The 26,405-nt window shown below is 41.2% G+C and overlaps 1 protein-coding gene across 8 annotated transcripts in view; it reads right to left on the reverse strand.

Moving 5' to 3' along the window:
• Positions 1-26,405, reverse strand: part of wnk2 (WNK lysine deficient protein kinase 2) — a 150,555-nt gene that overhangs the window by 32,507 nt on the left and 91,643 nt on the right. For 7 of the 8 annotated variants that reach the window (XM_033036529.1, XM_033036526.1, XM_033036524.1 and 4 more), the window contains 8 exons: positions 17,814-17,872; positions 15,803-15,968; positions 15,596-15,712; positions 15,329-15,487; positions 14,137-14,170; positions 8,207-8,326; positions 6,526-7,712; positions 143-774 (listed from right to left, as the gene is read on the reverse strand). In XM_033036529.1, coding sequence (XP_032892420.1) covers positions 143-774; positions 6,526-7,712; positions 8,207-8,326; positions 14,137-14,170; positions 15,329-15,487; positions 15,596-15,712; positions 15,803-15,968; positions 17,814-17,872 — 2,474 coding nt within the window. The remainder of the gene's footprint in view (positions 1-142; positions 775-6,525; positions 7,713-8,206; positions 8,327-14,136; positions 14,171-15,328; positions 15,488-15,595; positions 15,713-15,802; positions 15,969-17,813; positions 17,873-26,405) is intronic. The other variant, XM_033036522.1, reaches the window with a different exon arrangement.

Here is a 26,405-nt window from a genome sequence, read left to right on the forward strand (position 1 = left end):
TCAATTAAGAATGGATAATAGATACTGGCCTTTCCAGTGATGCCCAGATCTCCCAAAATCAATAAATAAAAAAGTGATGTTGACACTAATAATGTAATAAATAAGTCAGTTTGTACTACAACCCATGTATGAACCAACCTACTTTTCTCGTAGTGTCTGTAGCTCTTTTTTCATATCAGAATCTTCAAATTCAGAATCATTGTCACTGCTCATGTACGATGAGTGGGAAGGAGATGGAGAATGAATGCTTATGGTTGGAGGAGTTTGGCCAATTACATGTTCAGGCACCTGCTTATCATCACTCTTCAACAAGGCAGCCAATTTTCCTGATAAAGAGAATTCTCCGTCTGTGGTTGTCTGATTGCAAATAAGTAACTTTTGAACAACTTTAGGTTTTACATTGAATGGCTCATCAGAATCTGAAGAGACCTGACTCCAAAGCTTAACTTCCATGGGAACTGGGCTTTGAGCTTGCTTAACCAAAGGCTTTACATCAGGACTAGTAGGGGATTCCATTGGATATAATTCAGGCGGTGCAGAATATCTATTGAGACCAGGATATTTTAAAGTAACTTCATCTTTTGTACTAATAACTGAAAATCTGCCAATTGTGTTGATTCTTCTAATGGATAGCTTGTCTGTCTTTTGATCACTTTCACTATTTGCTGATGATGTACTCAATAAATGTATTTTTGGTGGATCTTTGATTGGCTTCGTTCCATTTTTTGCATTATACACAATTTTGTTATCAGTATCCTGAGATGTTGGAGCAACCTGAAATAAAGGATGAGAATGTTACACATTAGTAAGGCTCTGACACATCAACATATGCATAAGTTCATAAGTAATAGGAGCAGAATTAGACCCTCTGGCCCATCGAGTCAACTGCTCCATTCAATCATAACTTATCTACATTCCCTCTCAACCCCGTTCTCCTGCCTTCCCCCATAACCGTTGACACCCTTTCTAAGCAAGAAACTGTCAATCGCCGATTTAAAATATCCCACGACTTGGCCTCCACAGCCGTCTGTGGCATTTAATTCGACAGATTGACCAGCCCTGAAGAAATTCCCCCTCATCTCCTTTCTAAAGAGTCGTTCTTTTATTCTGAGGCTGTGCTCTCTGGTCTTAGACTCCCGCTATTAGAAACATTCTCTCCACATCCACTCTATCTAGAAACATAGAAAATAGGTGCAGGAGTAGGCCATTCGGCCCTTCGAGCCAGCACCGCCATTCAATATGATCATGGCTGATCATCCAAAATCAGTACCCCATTCCTACCTTTTCCCCATTTCCCTTGATTCCACTAGCCGTAAGAGCTAAATCCAACTCTCTCTTGAAAACATCCAGTGAATCGGCCTCCACTGCCTTCTGTGGCAGAGAATTCCACAGATACACAATTCTCTGGCTGAAAATGTTTTTCCTCATCTCAGTCCTAAATGGCCAACCCCTTATTCTTAAACTGTGACCCCTTGGTTCTGGACTCCAACATCAGGAACATTTTTCCTGCATCTAGCCAGTCCAATCCTTTAAGAATTTTATGTTTCCATAAGATTCTCTCTCATCCTTCTAAATTCCAGTGAATACAAGCCAGGTCTCACTGCACCTCCCCTTTTCTTAATCTACCACCATTCAGATAATAATCTGCCTGCCTGTTCTTGCCACCAAAGTGGATAACGTCACATTTATCCACATTATACTGCATCTGCCCACTCACCCAACCTATCCAAGTCACCCTGCAGCCTCATAGCATCCTCCTCGCAGCTCACACTGCCACCCAGCTTTGTGTCATCCACAAACTTGGAGATGTTACATTTAATTCCCTCGTCTAAATCGTTAATATATATTATAAATAAGTGGGGTCCCAGCACCGGGCTTTGCGGCACCCCACTGTCACGTCTGGGCCTTTCACTATTCGGTAAGCTTCAATTACGACGTCCCTCATGCTTCTAAACTGCAGGCCCGGTAGAGTCATAGTCATAGAGTGATACAGCGTGGAAACAGGCCCTTCGGCCCAACTTGCCCACACCAGCCTACATGTCCCAGCTACACTGGTCCGCGCTTGGTCCATATCCCTCCAAACCTGTCCTATCCATGTACCTAACTGTTTCTTAAACGTTAGGATAGTCCCTACCTCCCATGGCAAAGTGTTCCATGCACCCACCACCCTTTGTGTGAAAAAGTTACCCCTCAGATTCCTATTAAATCGCTTCACCTTCACCTTAAACCTATGCCCTCTGGTCCTCTATTCACCTTCTCTGGGCAAAGGACTCTGCATCTACCTGATCTATTCCTCTCATGATTTTATACACCGCTATAAGATCACCCATCATTCTACTGCGCTCGAAGGAACAGAGACCCAGCCTACTCAACCTCTCCCTATAGCTCAGACCCTCCAGTCATGACAACATCCTCGTAAATCTTCTCTGTAACCTCTCCAGCTTGACAACATCTTTCCTATAACATGGTGCCCAGAACTGAACACAATACTCTAAATACAGCCTCACCAACATCTTATACAACTGCAACATGACCTCCCAACCTCTGTATTCAATACCCTGACTGATGAAGGCCAAAGTGCCAAAAGTTTTTTTGAACACATTATCTACCTGGGCTCGACCTTCAAGGAACCATACACCTGCACTCCTAGATCTCTCTGCTCTACAACACTCCCCAGAGCCCTGCCATTACTGTGTAGATCCTGCTCATGTTAGACGTCCCAAAATGCAACATCTCACATTTCTCTGTATTAAATTCCATCAATCATTCCTCAGCCCACCTGGCCAATCGATCCAGATCCTGCTGCAATATTTCACAACCATCTTCATTATCTGCAAAACCACCAACTTTTGTATCATCAGCAAATTTGATTATCTTGCCCTGTATGTTCTCATCCAAATCATTAATATAGATGACAAACAGTAATGGGCCCAGCACCGAACCCTGAGGCACACCACTAGTCACAGGCCTCCAGTCCAAGAAGCAACCTTCCACCATCACCCAAGCCAATTCAGGGAAGGTAGTGCATACGTGGATAATAAGGGAAATAAGGGATAGTATCAAAACAAAAGATGAAGCATACAAATTAGCCAGAAAAAGCAGCCTACCAGGGGACTGGGAGAAATTCAGAGTCCAGCAGAGGAGAACAAAGGGCTTAATTAGGAAAGGGAAAATAGATTATGAAAGAAAACTGGCAGGAAACATAAAAACTGACTGCAAAAGTTTTTATAGATATGTGAAGAGGAAAAGATTAGTTAAAACAAATGTAGGTTCCTCACAGTCAGAAACAGGCAAATTGATCATGGGGAACAAGGACATGGCAGACCTATTGAATAACTACTTTGTTTCTGTCTTCACTAAGGAAGACATATATAATCTGCCGGAAATAGCAAGGAACTGAGTGAAATCCAGGTTAGCCGGGAAGTGGTGTTAGGTAAATTGAATGAATTAAAGGCCGATAAATCCCCAGGGCCAGAAAAGTTGCATCCCAGAGTACTGAAGGAAGTAGCCGCAGAAATAGTGGATGCATTAGTGAGAGAGAGAAAACGGGGAATTACAGACCAGTTAGTCTAACATTGGTAGTGGGGGAAATGCTGGAGTCAGTTATTAAAGATGGGATAGCAGCACATTTGGAAAGTGGTGAATTCATTGGACAAAGTCAGCATGGATTTATGAAAGGTAAATCATGTCTGACGAATCTTATAGAATTTTTCGAGGATGTAACTAGTAGAGTGGATAAGGGAGAACCAATGGATGTGTTATATCTGGACTTTCAGAAGGCTTTCGACAAGGTCCCACATAGAAACATAGAAAATAGGTGCAGCAGTAGGCCATTCGGCCCTTCGAGCCTGCACCGCCATTCAATATGATCATGGCTGATCATCCAACTCAGTATCCTGTACCTGCCTTCTCTCCATACCCCCTGATGCCTTTAGCTTTCGACAAGGTCCCACATAAGAGATTAGTATACAAACTTAAAGCACACGGTATTGGGGGTTCAGTATTGATGTGGATAGAGAACTGGTTGGCAGACAGGAAGCAAAGAGTAGGAGTAAACGGGTCCTTTTCACAATGGCAGGCAGTGACTAGTGGGGTACCGCAAGGCTCAGTTCTGGGACCCCAGCTATTTACGATATATATTAATGAATTGGACGAGGGAATTGAATGCAACATCTCCAAGTTTGCGGATGACACGAAGCTAGGGAGCAGTGTTAGCTGTGAGGAGGATGCTAGGAGGCTGCAAGGTGACTTGGATAGGCTCGGTGAGTGGGCAAATGCATGGCAGATGCAGTATAATGTGGATAAATGTGAGGTTATCCACTTTGGTGGCAAAAACAGGAAAGTAGATTATTATCTGAATGGTGGCCGATTAGGAAAGGGGGAGATGCAACAAGACCTGGGTGTCATGGTACACCAGTCATTAAAAGTAGGCATGCAGGTGCAGCAGGCAGTGAAGAAGGCGAATGGTATGTTAGCATTCATAGCAAAAGGATTTGAGTATAGGAGCAGGGAGGTTCTACTGCAGTTGTACAGGGTCTTGGTGAGACCACACCTGGAGTATTGCGTACAGTTTTGGTCTCCTAATCTGAGGAAAGACATTCTTGCCATAGAGGGAGTACAGAGAAGGTTCACCAGACTGATTCCTGGGATGTCAGAACTTTCATATGAAGAAAGACTGAATAGACTCGGTTTGTACTCGCTAGAATTTAGAAGATTGAGGGAGGATCTTATAGAAACGTACAAAATTCTTAAGGGGTTGAACAGGCTAGATGCAGGAAGATTATTCCCGATGTTGGGGAAGTCCAGAACAAGGGGTCACAGTTTAAGGATAAGAGGGAAGTCTTTTAGGACTGAGATGAGAAAATCATTTTTTACACAGAGAGTGGTGAATCTGTGGAATTCTCTGCCACAGAAGGTAGTTGAGGCCAGTTCATTGGCTAGATTTAAGAGGGAGTTAGATGTGGCCCTTGTGGCTAAAGGGGTCAGGGGGTATGGAGAGAAGGCAGGTATGGGATATTGATTTGGATGATCAGCCATTATCATATTGAATGGCAGTGCAGCCTCGAAGGGCCGAATGGCCTACTCCTGCACCTATTTTCTGTTTCCTTCACTAGCACGTGGTACTGGAAGCAAACCAGAGATAACTATCCTGGACGTCCTGCTTTTCAGCCTTTCACCTATTCCCTAAACTCGTGTTGCAGTACCTCCTTCCTCTTCCTACTATATCATTTGTTCCAACATGCGCAACAACCTCCGGCTGCTCCCCCTCCGACTTGAAGATGCCGTGCAGCTGTACCAGGGAGGCAGCATACCATCCTGGAGGCTTTATTTCCATGTTATTAGCTATAGTAGTTATATTACATATTATTTTGCTTACATTCAAGATGCCAGGATGAGTGATCCAGAGATACAAGATTAAGAAACAGAGGAAATTCGGAATGTCCCCAATAACTGTTACAAACTTCTGCAGATGAACCATAGAAAGCATACTGTTGTAGATTTAGCTCAGTCATCACACAGACCAGACCTCACGCCATTGACTCCACCTGTACTTCACGATGCCTCAGAAAAGCAACCAACATAATCAAAGACTTGTTCCACCTCGGTTTTCTCCCTGCTCTCGTTTGGCAAAAGGTACTGAAGCTTGCAAGCACATGCCACTAGACTGAAAAACAGCATCTTCCCTACTATTATCAGGCTTCTGAACGGTCCTTCCATAAGCTGGGGTACTGTCCATTTCATCTCTGCCCCATTGCACACATTGGACTTTGTCTAGGGAACTGATGGGCGACAATGCTGAGACCTATATTCTGCACTCTGTATCTTCCCTTTGGCCCTCTCCATTGTACTTGAGTTTGTGTTGATTGTATTTATGTATAGTATTATAATTTCTGCTTGGATGGTATGCAAAACAAAGCTTTTCACTGTACCTTGGTACATGTGACAACAATAAACCTAAAACTAAATCCCACCACTGAAGCAGAAGAATTTGAATTAATTTAGTTTATTGTTTAGAATAGCAGCAAAGTAGTTGGTTCACTATAACCATTATGAAAAATACTATAAATAAATGCAGAGTTAAAATTCTGGCACTGGTCTGGGACGCATACCAGCCCTGTGGAAACAACAGCACTCTGAACCTTGGGACATAGGTTATGATGGAATACGAGATCTGTCCCACAGACCAAACAATACTACCTGTACTTGTATTTCATTTTTTAGCTATGGTCACCAATTTCACTTCTGAAATGTTTCATCAGGAGAGACCCACCAGAGATGGCATCGCAGGAACATAGATAGAAATGGCATTCCTGAGTGTTAACACTGACATCAGATCCATTGAAGCCTTATAGTGCCTCCCTAAACTGATGAATCAACACTCCATGTTAATCATCACTTGAAAGAGGCATCAACGGTAACAGTGGCACGGAATGAATCCTAAGAGAATCTTCAACATCAAATTCAATATGAAATACATTTCCAAAGACAAAATTTCTGGCAAAGCCAAAAGCAATGATGACTTACATTATCAGATGGTCCATTTTCTCCAGTCAAAGTGGAGTCTCTACCGATATGTATCTCTGGTGTTTTCACATGCTGGTACAGAACCTCTCTCAAAGCTTCACATTGATTGGAAGTTTCTTCCAGTAAATTTTCGGGTGGACTTGTCACGCTTGGCAGTGATCCCACATTTGGAACTTGGGTAATTGGTAAAACAGAATGGATAGGTGCATCTATATGTTTTACATCGTGTACGGAAACAGTCACGGAGAGTGTAGCATCATGTACTTCACCCAGGGGCTCAGCGTAAAGCTCTTCTGTGCAACCCATACATTCTGCAGCAGCAGCGTCAGCAGAATCTGCAGCTGGATGAACTGGAAGAATCCCTCCAGGCTCTTGATATAATAAAGTACGTAATTTTTCATCCAGTGTCTTTATTGTATTATCTGTAAATTCAATTTTACGTGGACCTTCCACATCAGATTCAACCACTAGAGAAAGCTGCTGCTGACTGCTAACGATACCAGTCATAGTAATTGACTGGGGGTGTGCTTGTGATGGGTACTGTTGATTAATACTTGGAATCTGTGCAGGACTCTGCAGCTGAGAACTTGTTGATGAATTACTTACTGTTTCAGATGACTGCATTGGGTTTGTAAAAGATTGCATTGAAACAGGTTGTGAGATGTCAGGCACGTAAGCTTGCATAACAGGCTGCTGCTCCAGATCAAAGCTGCAAAGGGGATTAGGTTCCACAGATTGAGCAGGAAGTGAAAGTTCTGTTTGGATCGATATTGATTGGATAGCAAGAGAATCACTAACAGAACAAGGCATGTCCACAACTGAAGGTGGGCTAAAAGCTATATCTGATTGTTCTTCTGTCTGCTGCTGGCAAGCAGTCTTAGATTGAAGTTCTAAAGGGTTGTGATTGGCAATCTGACTTTGAAATGAAACAGGAGAATTAACCTGGTGACTACTCTGTTGCACTTCATTTCTAGATTTCTCCTCAGGTTCCAGTTGTTTTGTAGGAATGCTCGGACTTATTACTTGATCAGGCAAACTTGCTGAGTCATTAATATTTGACAACACTGGTACTGAAGATGGAGGTGCAATGCAATGTCCAGAAGTGATGCCATGTGTAGCAGCTGAAGAACCAGAGATCTGCCATGCTAAAGAATCCATTGGTCTGTCATCACTTGTATTTTCAGTTTCTGAAAAATGTTTGAAAAGTATTAAAAAGGTTTCTGTAAATTTTAATTAACTTTAATTTGAGACCAATTCCTCCTAAAGCTGAATTTATTGACTTTTTGCGCTTTTATTTAAGTTAATTTTAATCTACAATATATTTATAATGTTCTATATTAACAGTATCAATACAATTTTGAAGATGTAAATGTTCAATTACATAAAATGTGTGCAAATATGTTATCAGATTTCATTAGTGACATTTCCTTTTGGAAATCGATTTAGTGTACTACGAAAATAAAAATATAGTTGCTGGAAATCTGAAATAAAAAGAGATAATGTAAATATTGAGTTGAGCTGCATTTCTAGGAAGAGAAACAGAGTTAACATTTCAGGTGAAATAACTTTTTTGAACTGCTCAGTATTTCCAGCATTTTATCTTTTTATGTTAAAAACGAGTTTTGCTATGTCTGTTTGAAAATGTACAAGCTAGACAATTATAAGATTGTTAAAGTCATACCCAGAGTAGAAGTTGCTGGTTGCTGACTTGGATGAATGTCTGCTGAAGATTCTGACTTTCTTGTTGTACTGTTCTCCACAACTGGACATATAATAAACCATCTTCGGCCAGTATGCAATACTAACAAAGACGGGACATAGCATTAGCATTCAATCACCTTAATCAATATTATCCATAAAAAGAAAACAAAGTTACCTGTTTGAACCATATATTTCAGCTATATGTTGAGCAATTTTGATACCGCTTACTGTTTGAGGTACAATCTGAAACAGCATTAAATGCTGATTTTTAAATAGTGTGTTACAATATTAGCAACAAAGTTAAATTCTATTGACTGTTCTTCAGATAAACAACACAGAAGAACATGTAGAATCAAAGAACTGTGAATGTCAGATTATACATTTTGTGTCTATCTTCAGACAATGAACATGTCCACTGGGAAAGAGTATAATCACCTTCCACCAAAATTCCATCATTACCACCATGAGATCCCTCATGAACAACTATTTAGACATCAGAGACCTGAAGCTTCACTGTGCCAACTGCATGAATAATGTTGCTACAAGGACAAATCAGAAGCATGGTATTCTATATGATTGATTAAATAATTAAATTCATCCAAATAAATAAACTAATTTGGATGCACTGAAACAAAACACAAAATGCTGAAGTAACTCGGGTCAGGCAGCATCTCTGCATGACAAGGAAAGGAGACATTTCGGGTTGGGACCCTTTTTCAGACTGATTACTGTAGAGGGGATCAAAAGCTGGAAAAGAGGTTGGGGGGCAAGACGAAGCTTGGATACAGAGGAGGAAAAGGCTGGAGATTAAAAGGGGGTAAAAGGTTGTCAGGTTAGGAGGGAAGAGAAGTGAAAGAGGAATGAAATGTAAAGCCAGAGGGAGGGATATAGGTGGACGTGGACAGGGGGCAGGCACGTGCCGTCAGGGTAGGCAAGGTAGGCACTGCCTACCCTGACTAAAATTATAAAATGGTAATTACTAAATATAAATAGTAAAGGCATGGGAGAATTATGCCTATCTAAGAGATCGATCTCTTAGGTAGGCATAATTCTCCGTGCCTTTCAACCGCAGCACTTGTAACACGCGAAGGTCTGTGCAGCCCACGTGCCGTTAGCGCTGCTTCAAGCCGTCAATAACAAGCAGGGCAGAAGGCAGCTGAAATTCTGCCTTTGCTGTATTGCGCAGGTGCAGCAGCCTACTGCGCATGTGCAGCGCTAGTTTCTTGGCGGGTTTTTCAAATATGGATTGCCATTATCTTAAGTGTATCTTAAGAAACAAAGAGAGAAGAATGGAGTTCGTGTACCGATAATGTGGTAAGTACATTTCTTGGTGCTATATGCTTTAAAATACCGTATTTTCCGGGGTGGGGGAGTTCCTTTCACAGCGTTTGGGGAGTCTGGCCCGGGGTAAAGTTGCGGGGAGGGCAGGAGTGTTGTGAAGGAGGGGGTCGGGATCATGCCACTTGCGACACTCCTTGCACGGAGGCGTGCAATGCCACTGCATTGAGGCCCGGGGGGAGAAGTAGCTCGGGTGGCTGTGAGCGGACGCCGGGCTGGACAGTGGAACCAGCCGCCACCTCAGCGCCTTCTGCCGCCTCCCGCTCACCTCTGGCAGCTCTCCGTCTAATAACCTCTCTCCTGCCGCTCGCTGGCCTCGCTCATGTCAACCGCTTCCCGCAAATTCTTAAATTCCAACAGCGCGATTGAGGTTACTCGGCTGTGGGAATTTAAGGATTTGCGGGAAGCGGCTGACATGAGCGAAGTCGGTGAGCAACAGGTGAGAGGTGTTCAGACGGAGAGCACTGCCAGAGGTGAGCGGGCCGGCAGAAGGCGCTGAAGTGGCGGCCAGTTCCGCTGTCGGGTCCCGGCGACCGATCGCAGCTACCCGAGCTGCTTCTATCCCCGGCTACAATGCGGTGGCTCCCTGTCCAGAGTGCCGCAGCAGCGGTGAGTGAGTGAGTTACTGGCATTATCCCCGACCCCCTCATCAACGCTCCTGCCCTTCCCGCAACTTTACCCCTGGCCAGACTCCCCACATGCTGTGAAAGGAACTCTCCCCCCAATTGGTCCCTTGAACTAGTGTTGTCATTCAATAAGATGACAACCGATTCAACTTTTCCCTGTGCTCCCGTTTTCCCCCACTATCTCTCCACCTGCCATCACCCTTCACCACCCCCCCCCCCCCCCCCCCCCCCCACCCATTCAGTAATTCAGAATAAAGGAGACTTGGAAGCCTTGGGAAAATTGAATTGTTACTGTCTTTATTTTTATGGAGAGAACAATCTGCGCATGCGCGGTTTAAATTTTTTTTTTTTTTTAAAGCCGACTGACTGCCTACCCTGAGTAATTACTCACGGCACGTGCCTGACAGGGTGGAAGGGGGCACATGAAAAAGAGTGCGGGGGGGGGGAAGAAAGGGTGGAGTGTGTTACATTAAATTGTTTAATTCAATGTTCATACAGTTGGGTTGTAAGCTACCCAAGCGGAATACGAGGTGCTTTACCTCCAGTTTGCATGTGGCCTCACTAACAATGGAAAAAGCTAAATTCTTAAAAGCTGTGGCAATCAACCGATTGGTGGATTTTGCAGAAATCCCCGCCCCCTTTAAAAAGACATTCATAATACCAGTGCCCAAGAAGAGCACACGTCTCAATAACTACCAACCTGTAGCACTAACATCTGTCATGATGAAGTACTTTGAGAGGTCGGTTACGGACTCTGGTTTTGTATTACTATGGTTACCCAGTATTCCTGATAATTTATTTCATTGATTATTGTATATTGTATATTTATTTGTGTATTATTGCATTAATGGGCCTCTAAAACTGCAATAATAAGAATCGCATTGTTCCATTGCCTATACATACACTTTAACACTCTCGACTATTAATCCTGCTTGAAACTGATCATTTGAATCTCTCCAGACATGCCAACTATGCAGTGGGTGATCTTTGTTATTGAATTCAGCAGCTATTTTTAATTAACTCACAAAAAAATGGATTTTGATTTCAATTTCACTTTCAAACTTTCATGTTGTTACTTGTGGGCGGAGCACCAAGGCAAATTCCTCAAATGCGTCAGCCGCATTGAGGCCATACGCAGCGTCTCGACGTCGTACGCAGTGTCTTGACGGCGTATGCCTAGCACGTGGCGTTGCGCAATGACGTCACCGCCCGGCGTGCCTTTGCGTGATGACGTCGCCGTCCGACGTCCAAATTCAGTCGGCCTGCTTCCTGCCCAGCTGATTGGTGAGTATGATGTCGGGACCAGCCCCGCACAACTCCAGACACCTCCGCGGTTGGAACTGGGAACGGCCCTGCGAGGCCGTACGCCTCAAGCCACCACGTTTGGTCGCGCTAGACGTATGTAATCGCATGCTGGTGGGACAGGCCCTTTACAGTATTGATTAGAATGAACTAGCCTTGCCATTTTAATTGTTCAATTGTCCTGAAATGCAAGAGCCCTCTGCAGTACATTGACCTGACTCAGACGCACAAGGCAACATGTCTGGCAAATTCAATAGTACTGGCCAATTACATGACTCTGGTGCACTGATACCAGCGTGTAAACCGCCTCCATTTCAAACAACTATTTTTCCACTTCACAAGCAATTATGCCTCTTAAAAGCCAATAGAATATCACAGTGAATTGTCAATGGAATTCCACTCATTCACTTAATTGTTTGATATTTAAATGATAGAAAAAGCAGCACAATCTTATATAGGATTCATCCACAAAAACAATGACAAAAACATATACTGTGCAGATTTTACTTCAGGGTTTCATATAAGCGAATATTGGTGAATAACACAAGTCCACAATTGTTCATCTCACCCAGTGGAAACAAATTTAAAAGATTATACTAGGTCATGTGATAAATCCCCCAGCCCACTTTTGTTCTGTGAACAAAGATCGCCCAACCCAAAGTATGCAACATAGTTTTCAACTCTTGAGGCAGGCTAACAATTGTTCACCTTCCCAACATTTGGTGAAATAACGTTATTTGTTGAACACCTCTCACCTTTGCCTAAAAAAAAAAAGTGACCTATTTGTTTTAACCATGTCCTCAAAAGTAAATCTTTTGCCAAATTCACCATGCCAAAGTAGAAAAAAAAAACCCAAAAGAGGACCATCACTGTTATTTTACAATTACTAGTTTACTAAACCCCCTGCCCTCACCACCATTCCACAACCATCATTCCTTCCCTGCTCCTTCTCAAGCACCCGCTCAGTCCAAGGTCTTCACAGCAAAGCTTTAAGGGCCTGTCCCACTTACCGATTTTTTTCGGCGACTGCAGGGCTCGAAATTAGCGGTTGCCCGGGTGCCACTGACCACTCAAAGGGCCGCCGGGCAATCTAAACACCGAGTCATTTTGCTCGGCTTGGCAACCAGATACTGGTTTGTACCGAAGACAGACACAAAAAACTGTAGTAAGACCGCAGGTCAGGCAGCATCTCTGGAGAAAAGGAACGCAACGTTTTGTGTCGGCAGTGACGGCTGTATTGCGTGGGAAAGATACTAGGTGCGGGGTGAGGAAGGGTCGGAGCGAATGACGGGCCCCGAACAGCGGCTCCATCTCCTCCTCCTTCCGCCCGCCATGATAGCGGCCGCTGCTTGCAAATGGGCTAACCGCGCTTTCAATACAAACCCTCCCGCACGCCGAGGCAGGGAGGAGGGAGGAGGGAGGGAGGGGGAGGCCTCGGCGTGCGAGAGGGTTTGTATTGAAAGCGCCGTTAGCCCATTTGCAAGCAGCGGTCCTTATCAGGGCGGGCGGGGTGCGGGAGGAGGAGGAGAAGGAGCCGCTGTCTTATAATTTTGCTGCATGTCATTGTGGGATATATCATGTCTTGATTGGTGAATATGTTTAGTTTGTGACTTTATTTGAAGCAGAAATAATATGTGAATGCTTCATTGAGTATAATTCTGACTGGTAACTACGCACTTCGTCCGAGCACATTATCGCAGGCGTCATGCAAGCCGTATTAAATGACCTAAACTGTCATTTGGCAATCTAAAAAGGCATAATTGACTGACGTAGGTTAATTGACAAGGTAAATTCCCGGGATGGCGGGACTGTCATATGCTGAGAGAATGGAGCAGCTGGGCTTGTACACTCTGGAGTTTAGAAGGATGAGAGGATATCTCATTGAAACATATATACGATTGTTAAGGGTTTGGACACGCTAGAGGCAGGAAACATGTTCCCGATGTTGGGAGAGTCCAGAACCAGGGGCCACAGTTTAAGAGTAAGGAGTAAGCTATTTGTAACGGAGATGAGGAAACACTTTTTCTCACAGAGAGTGGTGAGTCTGTGGAATTCTCTGCCTCAGAGGGCGGTGGAGGCAGGTTCTCTGGATGCTTTCAAGAGAGAGCTAGATAGGGCTCTTAAAAATAACGGAGTCAGGGAATATGGGGAGAAGGCAGGAACGGGGTACTGATTGGGGATGATCAGCCATGATCACATTGAATGGCGGTGCTGGCTCGAAGGGCCGAATGGCCTACTCCTACACCTATTGTCTATTGTATCAGGTCACCAAAAAAGCCGTGGAGTCATGCGGAGTGATGACGTATTGACGCACGGTGTTTCATCAAGTGTCGCAACATTTTTTTGTCGCCGCTGGATTCTGAAATGTTCAAAATCTTTCGGTGACCCTGATACGTCAGTGAATGACGCCGGCAGTCGCCGAGAAAAAATCACCAAATGGGACAGGCCCTTTAGATGTGTGGAGGAGTGAGGCTGCCTATTGATAAAATGCTTAGAAGTTTACGCTCCCAGCTGCATGTAAAGGGAACTGTTTGCGTATAACCCATTAAAAACATAGTATGTTCAGCACTTATAGCTACATTTGCCTTAACATGAATACAATGTTCTAAAGCACAATAACAGGAAAAGTACACCTACTACTTACCATTCTGTTGACACTTCTGTTGAGAAGTTGACATCTGCATAATGACAGGGAAAATGTTACAAGCATTACACTAGAACCTATAGGAACACATGATAGTTTAAAAGCAAACAAACAGCACATGTAAAAGTTAATCTACTCGAAACTCAGAGATGGTATGAACATATCCAGTACAAATCTAACTTGATGATACTTGGATTATGTGAACTAATTCTGTAACTGAAAATTCTGTAACTCAAGATTTCTATCCATCCATCCATTTATTTATTTGATTCTTTATTTCGAGCAGAATAAAAGAATAAAAAAGTGTGAAAGCATACAAAAAAACAACAAGAATATTTATAAAGTGTCATAAACAATATTTATAAATAAATGAAATAATGTGTCCGAAAAGAAGCAGGAAGAAGCCAAAGCTTATTAATTCCCACCACTTATTCAACTGCTTATAATTATCTTATACAAATTTAGCAGCGATAAACACCTATTTCCATATGTACACCAAATTATTTACATTTATACACTAATCAAATATTTACAAAGCCATACAAAAAAAGAGACAAAAAAAACAAAACTCTCATATAACTATACAGTATCTCTTAGTCATATATACAACCCATCACCCTATAATCACCCTTCCCTATACAATCAGTATAATAAAATATCCCACTCAAAATCACCTAGCCTCATCCCAATATTCTTTTAAAAAAGTGTTTTTGTACATCTTTTTAAATTGAATTATGTTTGTGCTAAGTTTTATCTCCTGTTCCAAACCATTCCACAAATTCATCCCACAGATTGCTATGCACATACTTTTAAGAGTTGTTCTGACATTGAGTTTTTTTTAAATTAAGTTCCCTCTCAAATTATACCCACCCTGTCTTTCCATAAACAGTTTTTGTATATTTCCCAGAAGTAAATTATTTCTTGCTTTGTACATGATTTGTGCAGTCTTAAATTTAACTAGATCGGTGAACTTCAGTGTATGTGACTTTAAGAATAATAAATTGGTCTGTTCAAGATATCCAACGTAATTGATAATTCTTTTTGCTCTTTTCTGTAATGTGATAACGTGCAGATTGGAAATCACAAATTGCTATTTGACAAAAAAGTCAGATACTCATTTACTGTCAAAGATGAACCTTTAAAATTCATTTCTAGAATACAATCATACATCATAGAGTATCAAATTACATACCCGACTCACCGTTTCAGATTTGCCAGCGACTTGAAAACCTGTAGAGTTTCTACCGTCCTCTGCCTCCTCAGTCAGCATATCTTCTGCTTTATCCATTATATCTTTCATCTGTTCTATGAAAATCTCCTTTTCAATTTCAAGTATAAAATCATTATCCACCTATTTTTAAAAGTACAGAAATCCCCAAAAAACGTGTTTATATTTTTCATTCTTATCATATTCCATTAAATCAATACATCTGTTAGATATCTTCCTTTTATTACTTACCATATAAATTGCTATTTCATCTGGAGCATCGCCATCCAAATCAAATTTAAAGGTTACCATTTTGTGATTGTGGGTTTCCAACTGGCATTCCACCATTTTATCTCCTACATTTGATACCTGATAGAAAGTGAAAATCAGTTCTGACCTTAAAATAATTTGATATAATATTTATAGGCCACTCCTTCAAGAAATAAATGAAGCAATCACATTTAGGATAGTTAGCTTTGGTCTAGTTGTCTTTTCTTGTCGTGAACGAGTGCGTGTAGACCTCCTATGATGCTTCCTTGAACTTTTGTTCTCCTGTTTTCCACTGGTGTGAATTCCATCATATCCATCACTCATTTCTTTTCCTGATGCAGCATCAGAATATACACTACAAGGCAAAAACAAAACAAAAACAAAAAATATCCTAGTTGTTCTTATGTGAATGTTGACCAAAACAACCTTCAAATAGGAGCTTAAACAGCTTAAGATGCAGTGAAACATTGTTATTCAGGACTGTGGGATAAGTTATGATGCTTACATTGTGTTTGTTAGGCTGTTCTGTGAATTTGGAGATGAAATCTATTGGATAAAATGTAAACTAATTAATCAGACCCCTAATATCAAGCACATTGGGTGGAATAAAGAGTACTGAAACTGATACAGCCCAACTAGTCCTTTCAGAACTAGTCATTTCTTCAGCCAAGCTGATGCAGCATTAGCATCAATCGTAAATTGCCCCGTTCACCAAATTTGCCAATTACTGAAAAAAGACACAAAGTGCTGGAGTAACGCAATGGTAGTGGGGAGGAAGCAGAGAAGAGGTGGGGGCAGGACAAGGCCTAGCAAGTGATAAGCAGACACAAAGTGCTGGAGTTACTCAGCTGGTCAGGCAGCATCGCTGAAGAACATGGATAGGTAGGCAACATCTCTGGGGAACATGGGTAGACACTGATCTAGCAGGCGACTGTTATTCAAAAACTGTTAGATGTTGTCAACAATTATTTCAAGCATCAGGTTCAGCTGGTTTTGGGCTTCATGGCAGCCGTAGACAATAATCAAGATGGGAATTGATATTCATAACTGAGTTAAGACTTGACAATAAAGCAAGATTTAACTAGTTATTGCATTAACAAAATTTAAATCAAAACACATTAGGAAAAATCACTGATGGTTGATATCTTACATCATCAAAAGGAAGACTATTGTGATTGCTAAGGTCAATCATCTAATGCTCAGAGCCCTCATGTGGAAGCGTGTCAAGAGGTTACTTGGTTCATTTATCTTCAAATGCTTCAATGATAACATAAGCTATAACACAAAGTCAGAAGTAGACTGTTCATTGTAGGCTTGCACTACTTAATAATATCATCAACTCATCAGGTGATGAGACATTCTTCAATTTAGTTCAGTTTATTGTCACGTGTACAGCAAAAAGCCTTTAATTGTGTGCTATCAAGTCAGCGGAAAGACTATACATGACTTCAATCGCGACATCCACAGTTTGAAAGTGAGTAATTTATTTCCCACATCTCCAAAATACTTCCACGAATTACTTTGTATACGTGTGGAAGAACTTTCATCGCACTGACTGCACCAATTCAGGATGGTGGCTCACCACAATTTAAGAACAAAGTGGCATTAATGCAAATTATGTCCATATTTGCTGAAAAGCCAATTTAACATGATTAAACTTTAGAGATTGAATATGAACAATTAAAAAAAGCTACAGATGCTGGAAGTCTGAAATCAAAATGGAAAACACTGGAAACACTCCACAGGGCAGGCAGCATGAGGAAAGAGAAATTATGTTAATGTTTCAGGCTGAAGGTTCATCAGAATTAGGAAAACACTCTCTTAAGTAGTTCTGACAAAATATTTTTTGAGCATAAATGTCAGCTCCATTTCTCTTTTCAGAAATGTCACCTGATTTTCAGAGCACTTCAGCATTTTCTAATTTTTGGGGGAATTTGCAGTTTTTCCATTCAATTGAAATGAACCTCAGTTACAGTTCTCAGGCTTCTCAAGAATGCACCCCTAAAAATTGCCCAAATAATAGTGACAAATACGTGACATTATTGTGAAGGCATGGGTAGTGGCATGTAAGGATTTATATCAAAATGCTATTTGAATTTTTATCTTTATCTTTCTAACTAGTTTAAAACTGAAAGGGCAGCTATTCAGGGACAACCTCCTTCTGAAACAAGACTAAATGAATTAATCCTTTATTACTTACTTATCGTAAGAACCACCATATGCTGCAGTCTGGTGCTTTTCATGTTCAGGATGAATCTCCTGTTTATTGAAAAATATTTTGAAAAATATAACCAACTGTCTTACAAAATTATTTTGGCCTTAATAGTTCCACAAAGACTAGTACACCTGGTCATTGTTTATCTGGCATTTATGCATTTAGAATTCTCATGCAATCAGAAAAAATGTCTAAAATAGTAAGCAATTTCATATTTTGGATTTGTATTTGGTGCACCAGGTTCACATACCATTCCCCATTAGCCTAGAGAAGAACTCGCCATCTGTCTCTCCATGAAGTGTTTACAAGTGGTGACTGCTACCAACTGTGTTCATCAACTGTACTGTAGTTCTCTCATCTATCCAGCATGTCAGGTAAAAATATTCCTGGCAAAGGTACAATGCAGAACCATTTTGTTCTAACATTAAAAAAGAAAATGGGAATGCGCAAACACTGGGAAAAGGGTGAAAATTATATCATTCTTCAACAATTTATGGCATTAAATTGCAAAGTGTAAAGCTTAGAGTTCTTTGTGAACTCAGAATGATAAGATATATTTTGGCAGTTCATTATGCAAGGACTACTAGTATAAAATGTACAGTAATTATTTTTGGAGCCATTTCCTCCAATTCGCTATGGATGCTGCATGGCTGAATATATATTGTATAATTAAAATTACGCAAACAGGGTTCACTCATGGGATTTTGTAACTTTAGAACAGTGACTGGTACCACATGAAAGTAAGCTAGCCAATAATATAAAAGAGGATAGCAAAAGTTTCTTCAGATATATACAGAGTAAGGGAGAGGCAAGAGTGGACATTGGACCGCTGTAAAATGATGCTGGAGAAGTGATTATTGGGAATAAAGAAATGGCAGAAGAATTGAATATGTTTTTTGCAACAGTCTTCACTGTGCTGAAAGTCAAGAGAGTCAGGGGACAGAAGATAGTGGACATGCTATTACAAAGGATAAGGTGCTTGAGAAGCTGAAAGGTCTGAAGATGGATAAGTCACCTGGACCAGATGGACTACACCCCAGTGTTCTGATAGCCTTAGAGATTTGTGGATCTTTCAAGAATCACTAGTCAGGAGTGGTCCCAGAGGACTGGGAAATTGCAAATGTTACTCCACTGTTCAATAAGGGAGCAAAGCAAAAAAGGGGAAACTATAGGCCGATCAGCCTGACTTCAGTGGTTGGTAAGATTTTAGTCCATGAGGATAAAATATGAGGTTTCTGAGTACTGAAGCACGATAAAATAGGCCAAGTCAGAACAGTTTTGGGAAGGGGAGTTCTTGCCTGACAAATCTGTTGGAATTCTTTGAGGAATAGTAGGACAGACAAATGAGAGTCAATGGATGTTGCTTACCTGGATTTTCAGAAGGCCTTTGATATGGTGCCACACGTGAAGCAGCTAATGAGACCCCATGGTATTAGAAAGATGATACTAGCATGGATAGAAGGTTGGCTGAATTGCAGAAGGCAAAGATTGGGGATGACCTTTTTCTGGTTGGTTGCCAGTGACTAATGGTGACCTGCAGGGGTCAGTGTTGGGGCCGCTGCTCTTCATGTTATATATCAATGATATGGATGAGGGAATTTGCAGGCTTTGTGGATGATACGAAGATAGGTGGGGTGGGTGGGTAGTGTAGAGAAAGCAGGGTCACGGCAGAAGGGCTTGGGAGAGTGGGTAAATAAGTGGCAGATTAAATACAGCATAGTAAAGTGTGCAGTCATACACTTTGGTAGAAGGAATACAGGTGTTGACTATTTTCTAAATGGGGAGAGGATTCAGAAATTGGAGGTGCAAAGAGAGTGCCGTGCAGGATTCACAAAAAGTTAATTTGAAAGTTGAAGCAATAGTACGAAAGGCTAATGCCATGTTAGCATGTATTTCAAGAGGACTAGAATATAAAAATAGGGATATAATGGCAAGGTTTTATAAGGCACTGGTCAGATCACATTTGGAGTAGTGTAAGCACTTTTGGGCCCCATATCTGCAGAGGGTTGTGCGGGATTTGGAGAGGGTCTGGAGGAGCTTTACAAGAATGATCCCAGGGACGCTTTGGGTTAATATATAATGAGTGTTTGTTGGTACTTGCTGAAGTTTAGAAGCATGAGGGAGGACTGAATTGAAGCTTACCGAATAATGAAAGGCCTGGATAGAGTGGATGTGGAGAGTGGGGAGTATAGGACCAGAGGGCACATACTCGAACAAAAAGGACGTACCTTTAGAAAGGAGATGAGAAGAAATTTCTTTAGTTAGAGGGTGGTGAATCTGTGGAATTCATTGCTACAGATGGCTGTGGAGGCCAAGTCACTGAGATAGACAGATCTTTGATTCATAAGGGTGTCAAGGGTTATGGGAAGAAGGCAGGAGAATGGGGTTGATGTGGAAAGATAGATCAGCTATGATTGAATGACAGAGTAGACTCAATGGGCCAAATTATTTTGCTCCTATGACTTATGAGCATGGAACATAGTTAAGTACGTAACCTTATCAGTTTAATTCCATCAGCCAGAATTGTAAACTTAGTCACTGGAGTCATACAGTATGGGAACAGGCCCTTCGGCTCAGCTAGTCCATGCTGAACAAGATGCCCTATTCAAGCTAATCCACGTTCTTCCAAATCATTCTTATCCATGTACCTGCCCAAGTATCTATTAAATGCTTTTATAGAACCTGATTCAAGTACCTCTAGCAGCTCGTTCCATAAACCTACCACCCTTTGAGCGAAAAAAGCTGCCCCTCGGGTAACTATTATACAATTCCCCTCTCACCATAAAACTCTTTTCTCTGGTTCTTGATTCGCCCATCCTGGGTAAAATACTGTGCATTCACCTAATCTATTCCCCTCATGAATTTATACACCTCTATAAAATCATCGCTCAGCCCCCTGCACCCCTGTCCTGCTCAACCTTTCACTGTAGCTCAGGCCTTCGAGACCTGGCAAGATCTTTGCAAGTCCCTGTATTCTTTCTAGCTTAATGACATCTAGCAGGGTAACCAAAACTGAACACAATATGTCAAATGCAGCCACAGCACCATCTTGTACAAGTGTAATATAATGTCTCAACTTCTCTATGCAATTTCCTGACCAATGAAGGACAATGCATCAAAAGCCTTCTTTACTACTCCATCTACCTGTGACGCCACTTTCAGGTTTACTACATACCTGTACTCTTAGATCCGGCTGCTGCAATGCAACCCAGGCCCTTACCATTCACTGAAGGTCTTGCCATGGTTTAACTTCCCAAAATATAACACCACACACTTATCTGCATTAAATTCCATTATTCATTCTCCATATACATTTCTCCAATGACAACGTTTCTATTGACACATTCATGTATCAGTAGATATCTGCACAGTGATAAGGAAGTGTTTTGTTTAATGACAGAGAGAACAGTATTGCATTGACACCGTTGTACTGACTCTCGGAGATCATGGAATTGCATTTGTCTTTGTCATTTGGTGTTGGAACCATAATTTTCTGCCAGAATATACACAAGGTTGTGATAAAACTAAAGGCTTTAAATGGTATAACTGGTATCATAAGCATCAGAGGCAGAAATCCTTTTCAACTGAACAGTAAATTGAAACGTGGAATAAGTATTAAACAAGTTATGTGCACATGCTATAAATCCCAAACAATTATGATTAAAAAGTCTCCCAGAAGGGTGCTTTGAATTTTAAGATATGTTGAATAACATGTAATACTTTTGCTTGTTCAAAAGTTTTTGTTCTGAGACCTGCAAGGCAAATACTGTGCATGCTTGCCTTTCACTTGCATAACTCGACATCAATCCATTTTAAATTACACCAGTCGTCATTTCCATATCTAATCTTCCACTGTATCCACCAGATACTCAAAAGGTCATAATGTCTGCAGAAAGGTTTGCACTGTTCCCACAATACCTTAATCAATTCACATTAAAATCGTGAAAATTGCCCCAACATCAATCTCTGATTAGCTCTGACAAAGAACCCACTATTATGAATAGCAAACCAATCCATAGGATTTCAAAATAAAAAAGCCTCCTGAAATTCCTGTCCAAGTGTGTCTGCCACATGAGATTTATTTCATAAACCCACCACTAATGAGTTATGTAAGAGAATAAACACTTCACAGAAGCCAGGTAAACAATTGTCATGATAAATAAGTAGAAGTAAAAATTCTAGGCAAGGCATACATGTCCAGTAGAAAGTATCAGCAGAATTTGCAAAGAGCATCCAAGTATTTTCTCTCCCACTAGAATTGCCACATTACATTTTTGAAATAAACTAAAACATCTCAATGGTCAAAGAAGAATGCTGTACAAGAGGCAAAGAAATGCTGGACAAACTGCTCAGTTCTCACCATCAATTCACTTGGCAAGTAACATATTCTCATTCTTAGAATTTTATTGTGTGCAGGATATCAGTGTTCTAGCACAGAATGTGTTTCTGTAATCGTATGTTTGACATAATAATGTTAATCTTTGTTGCAAATTAGAACACTGTTCGCTACAAACTCTTGGTGTTATATTGAAAGCGCTTTGCAGGCACCGTTCTTAGTCTTTAGTGGGAATACTTACAGCTTTTAAAATATCTTGTTCAAATTGTATTTATTTATTTATTTTATTTTTTAAATCAGAAAGTTATTTGTAATAAACATTCACATTTTGTAGAAAAGCCACCTGATGACTAAAGAGGCAATGAAGGGTAGAACAGGGTGGAAACTGACTGTGCTTTGGATGTAGACAAAAATGCTGGAGAAACTCAGCGGGTGAGGCAGCATCTATGGAGCAAAGGAAATAGACAACGTTTTGGGTCGAAGCCCTTCTTCAGACTGATGTGAGGGTGGGGGGAGAGGGGTGCGGGAAGAAGAAAGGAAGATGTGGAGCCAGTGGGCTGAGGGAGAGCTGAGAAGGGGAGGAGAAAGTAGGACTACCTGAAATTAGAGAAGTCAATGTTCATACTGAGGAAATATTATATAAACAGAACCACTCCGATAGTGACTTTTATATAAGCTAGGTAATTTGCAAAAGAAAAGCTTAAGGTTTTCCTAACGAAATAAAGTAGAAAGAGACACATACACACAGGGAAAGATGAATCAAAACATAGATGCCTGGACCGGAACCTACTTAGCTTAGTTTATTGCTTTGAGGCAATTGAATCGCTGGAGGAAATTGTATTTGGTATGATTGTGTTGGAGAATGGATAACTGAATAGGGGCCTCTTCTTAGGCCAGAGGTCAACTGCTCTTTTCTCTATGACACATTCTTAAGCTGTGAGGTTTATGCTGAGTTTGAGACAGAATTCAAGGCTGAGAGATAATAGGCCCTGTAGTTAGCCTTGGCTATGTTGAATTAGGATGTATGTGAAGAGGAGTAGTTGCTTGGAGAAGAAGATAATTTGATTGATGGATTTGTTTATAGAAAGTCGAAGAAGCAGATGTAATGGTCTGAGTTGTGAATTTACGCTTTGTTCTGTAATGTTTGTAAAATGCCTTGCAGAGAGATTGGAAATACAGCTCCCAGAGATAGGAAGAAAAGGGGCTGCAAATTAGAATTGAGCTGTATCCTGGCACCAAACACATATTAAGTAAGTTGACAGATTTACGACCCATGTATGCTTGGTTGGGATGTGTATGGGTTTTGAACTTAGAAACTGTAATTCAGCAAACTTATATAATTAATGTTTTAAAGACATAGGTAATAGTATTGTAAACTGTGTAAAATTATAGTGAAACAATTTATGAAATGTATTGTCTTAGTAGGAATGTAAACATTAGACTTATAGAAATTGTTTAGATTTATAGAAATATCTTTCTTCTTGGTATGGGAAGAGTGTATGACTTGTGTGATTATTGTATTACATATGTATCTTATATTTTGAAGAGTGGTCTTTGATAATTGGGTTTTTGCTGTGTTGAAATAAAATAATTCTAAGCAAAGTTATACCACAGGCAAACGAAGGTTGTGAGGCCAGGAAAGGGGGGATCATGTGACTGATGTTGTAAATCACCAGAAGGACTCAGATGATTGTTACTAGCTTGTCATACCCTCTGTATCTGAAATGTCTAATACCTATATAAATGCCATGAGTTTCTATCAAAGTTGCTCTTCTCTGGACCCGCCCCAGAGCATCAGCTCTGTGTTGGAAGGTTCAAGAGACTAGTCTCAGCTGAATAAAGAATTTATTTCAACAGCTACAAGTGTTTGAGTCATGTTGACTTTAGATTGACAAAATAACTCAGTTTAACAATTGCCCAAGCAAAATATGAGGTGCTGCTCCTCCAATTTACGGTGGTCCTCACTCTGGCCATGGAGGAGGCCCAGGACAGAAAGGTCGGATTCGGAATGGGAGGGGGAGTTGAAGTGCTGAGCCACCGGGAGATCAGGTTGGTTATTGCGAACCCAGCGGAGGTGTTCGGCGAAGCGATCGCCAAGCCAAGATGATGTGGAGGAGGTGCAGGTGAACCTCTGCCACACCTGGAAAGACCGCCGGGTCCTTGAATGGAGTCAAAGGGAGGTGGTAAAGCGACAAATGCAGCATTTCTTGCGGTTGCTTTGGATGCGATTGAAGGAAAATGCAGGTGAGAAATAGGGGAAGGTCCTGCTACAATTTTTGACAACCATTTTCACTATCTACAAGACCACCCACTTTTGTGTCATTTGCAAACTTGCTAATCATGCCATATAATCAAATCATTGATTATAGATGACAAACAGCAATAGGCCTAGCACGGAACCCAGAGGCACACCACTAGTCACAGGCCTCCAGTCCTAATAGCAATCTTCCATCATCACCCTCTGCTTCCTTCCATGAAGCCAATTTTCTACCCATGCAGGAATCGCTCCTTGGATCCCATGGGATCTAACATTCCAAAGAAGCCTACCATGCGGAATCTTGTCGAAAGCCTTGCTGAAATCCATGTATATGCCTACCGCTCTGCCATCATTAACTTTTATGGTCACATCATCAAAAACTCAATCAGCTTCATCAGACACGACCTCCCACATACAAACCCATGCTGACTCTCCCCAAGGTCATAAGACATGAGCAGAATTAGACCATTCGGCGTATCGTCTCTTCCGCCATTCAATCATTTTGAATGGTGATTAGTGAAACATGGTTGCAGGAGGGCTGTGATTGGAAACTAAATATTCCAGGATGTCGTTGCTCCAGGTGTGATAGAATTGGAGGGGAAAGAGGTGGAGGTGTTGCATTGCTTGTCAGGGAAGATATTACAGCAGTGCTTTGGCAGGATAGATTAGAGGGCTCGTCTAGGGAGGCTATTTGGGTGGAACTGAGAAATGGGAAAAGTGAAGCAACACTTATAGGGGTGTATTATAGACCGCCTAATGGGGAGCGAGAATTGGAAGAGCAAATATGTAAGGAGATAACAGATATTAGTAGTAAGCACAAGGTAGTGATTGTGGGAGATTTCCATTTTCCACACATAGACTGGGAAACACATTCTGTAAAAGGGCTGGATGGTTTGGAGTTTGTAAAATGTGTGCAGTATAGTTTTTTGCAGCAATACATAGAGGTACCTACTAGAGAAGGGGCAGTGCTGGACCTCCGTTTAGGAAATGAGACAGGTCAGGTGGCAGAGGTACGTGTTGGGGAGCACTTCAGGTCCAGTGATCACAATACCATTAGTTTCAATATAATTATGGAGAAGGTCAGAACTGGACCAAGGGTTGAGATTTTTGATTGGAGAAAGGCTAACTGAGGAGATGCGAAAGGATTTAAAAGGAGTGAATTGGGACATTTTGTTTTATGGGAAGGATGTAGAAGAGAAATGGAGGACATTTAAAGGTGACATTTTAAGAGTACAGAATCTTTATGTCCCTGTTCGGTTGAAAGAAAATAGTAATAATTGGAAAGAGCCATGGATTTCACGGGAAATTGGACACTTGGTTCGGAAAAAGAGAGAGATCTACAATAAATATAGGCAGCATGGAGTAAATGAGGTGCTTGAGGAGTATAAAGAATGTAAAAAGAATCTTAAGAAAGAAATTAGAAAAACTAAAAGAAGATATGAGGTTGCTTTGACAAGTAAGGTGAAAGTAAATCCAAAGGGTTTCTACAGCTATATTAATAGCAAAAGGATAACGAGGGATAAAATTGGTCCATTAGAGTCAGAGCGGACAGCTATCTGCAGAGCAAAAAGAGATGGGGGAGATATTGAACAATTTCTTTTCGGAATTCACCAAGGAGAAGGATATTGAATTATGTGAGGTAAGGGAAACAAGTAGAGTAGCTATGGAAACTATGAGATTCAAAGAAGAGGAAGTACTGACACTTTTGAAAAATATAAAAGTGGATAAGTCTCCAGGTCCTGACAGGATATTCCCTAGGACATTGAGGGAAGTTAGTGTAGAAATAGCAGGAGCTATGACAGAAATATTTCAAATGTCATTAGAAACGGGAATGGTGCCGGAGGATTGGCGTACTGCGCATGTTGTTCCATTGTTTAAAAAGGGTTCCAAGAGTAAATCTAGCAATTATAGACCTGTTAGTTTGACGTCAGTGGTGGGAAAATTAATGGAAAGGATACTTTGAGATAATATATATAAGCATCTG

This window comes from Amblyraja radiata, chromosome 18 (assembly GCF_010909765.2).
Source record: "Amblyraja radiata isolate CabotCenter1 chromosome 18, sAmbRad1.1.pri, whole genome shotgun sequence".
In the NCBI taxonomy this organism is placed as follows: Eukaryota; Metazoa; Chordata; class Chondrichthyes; order Rajiformes; family Rajidae; genus Amblyraja; species Amblyraja radiata.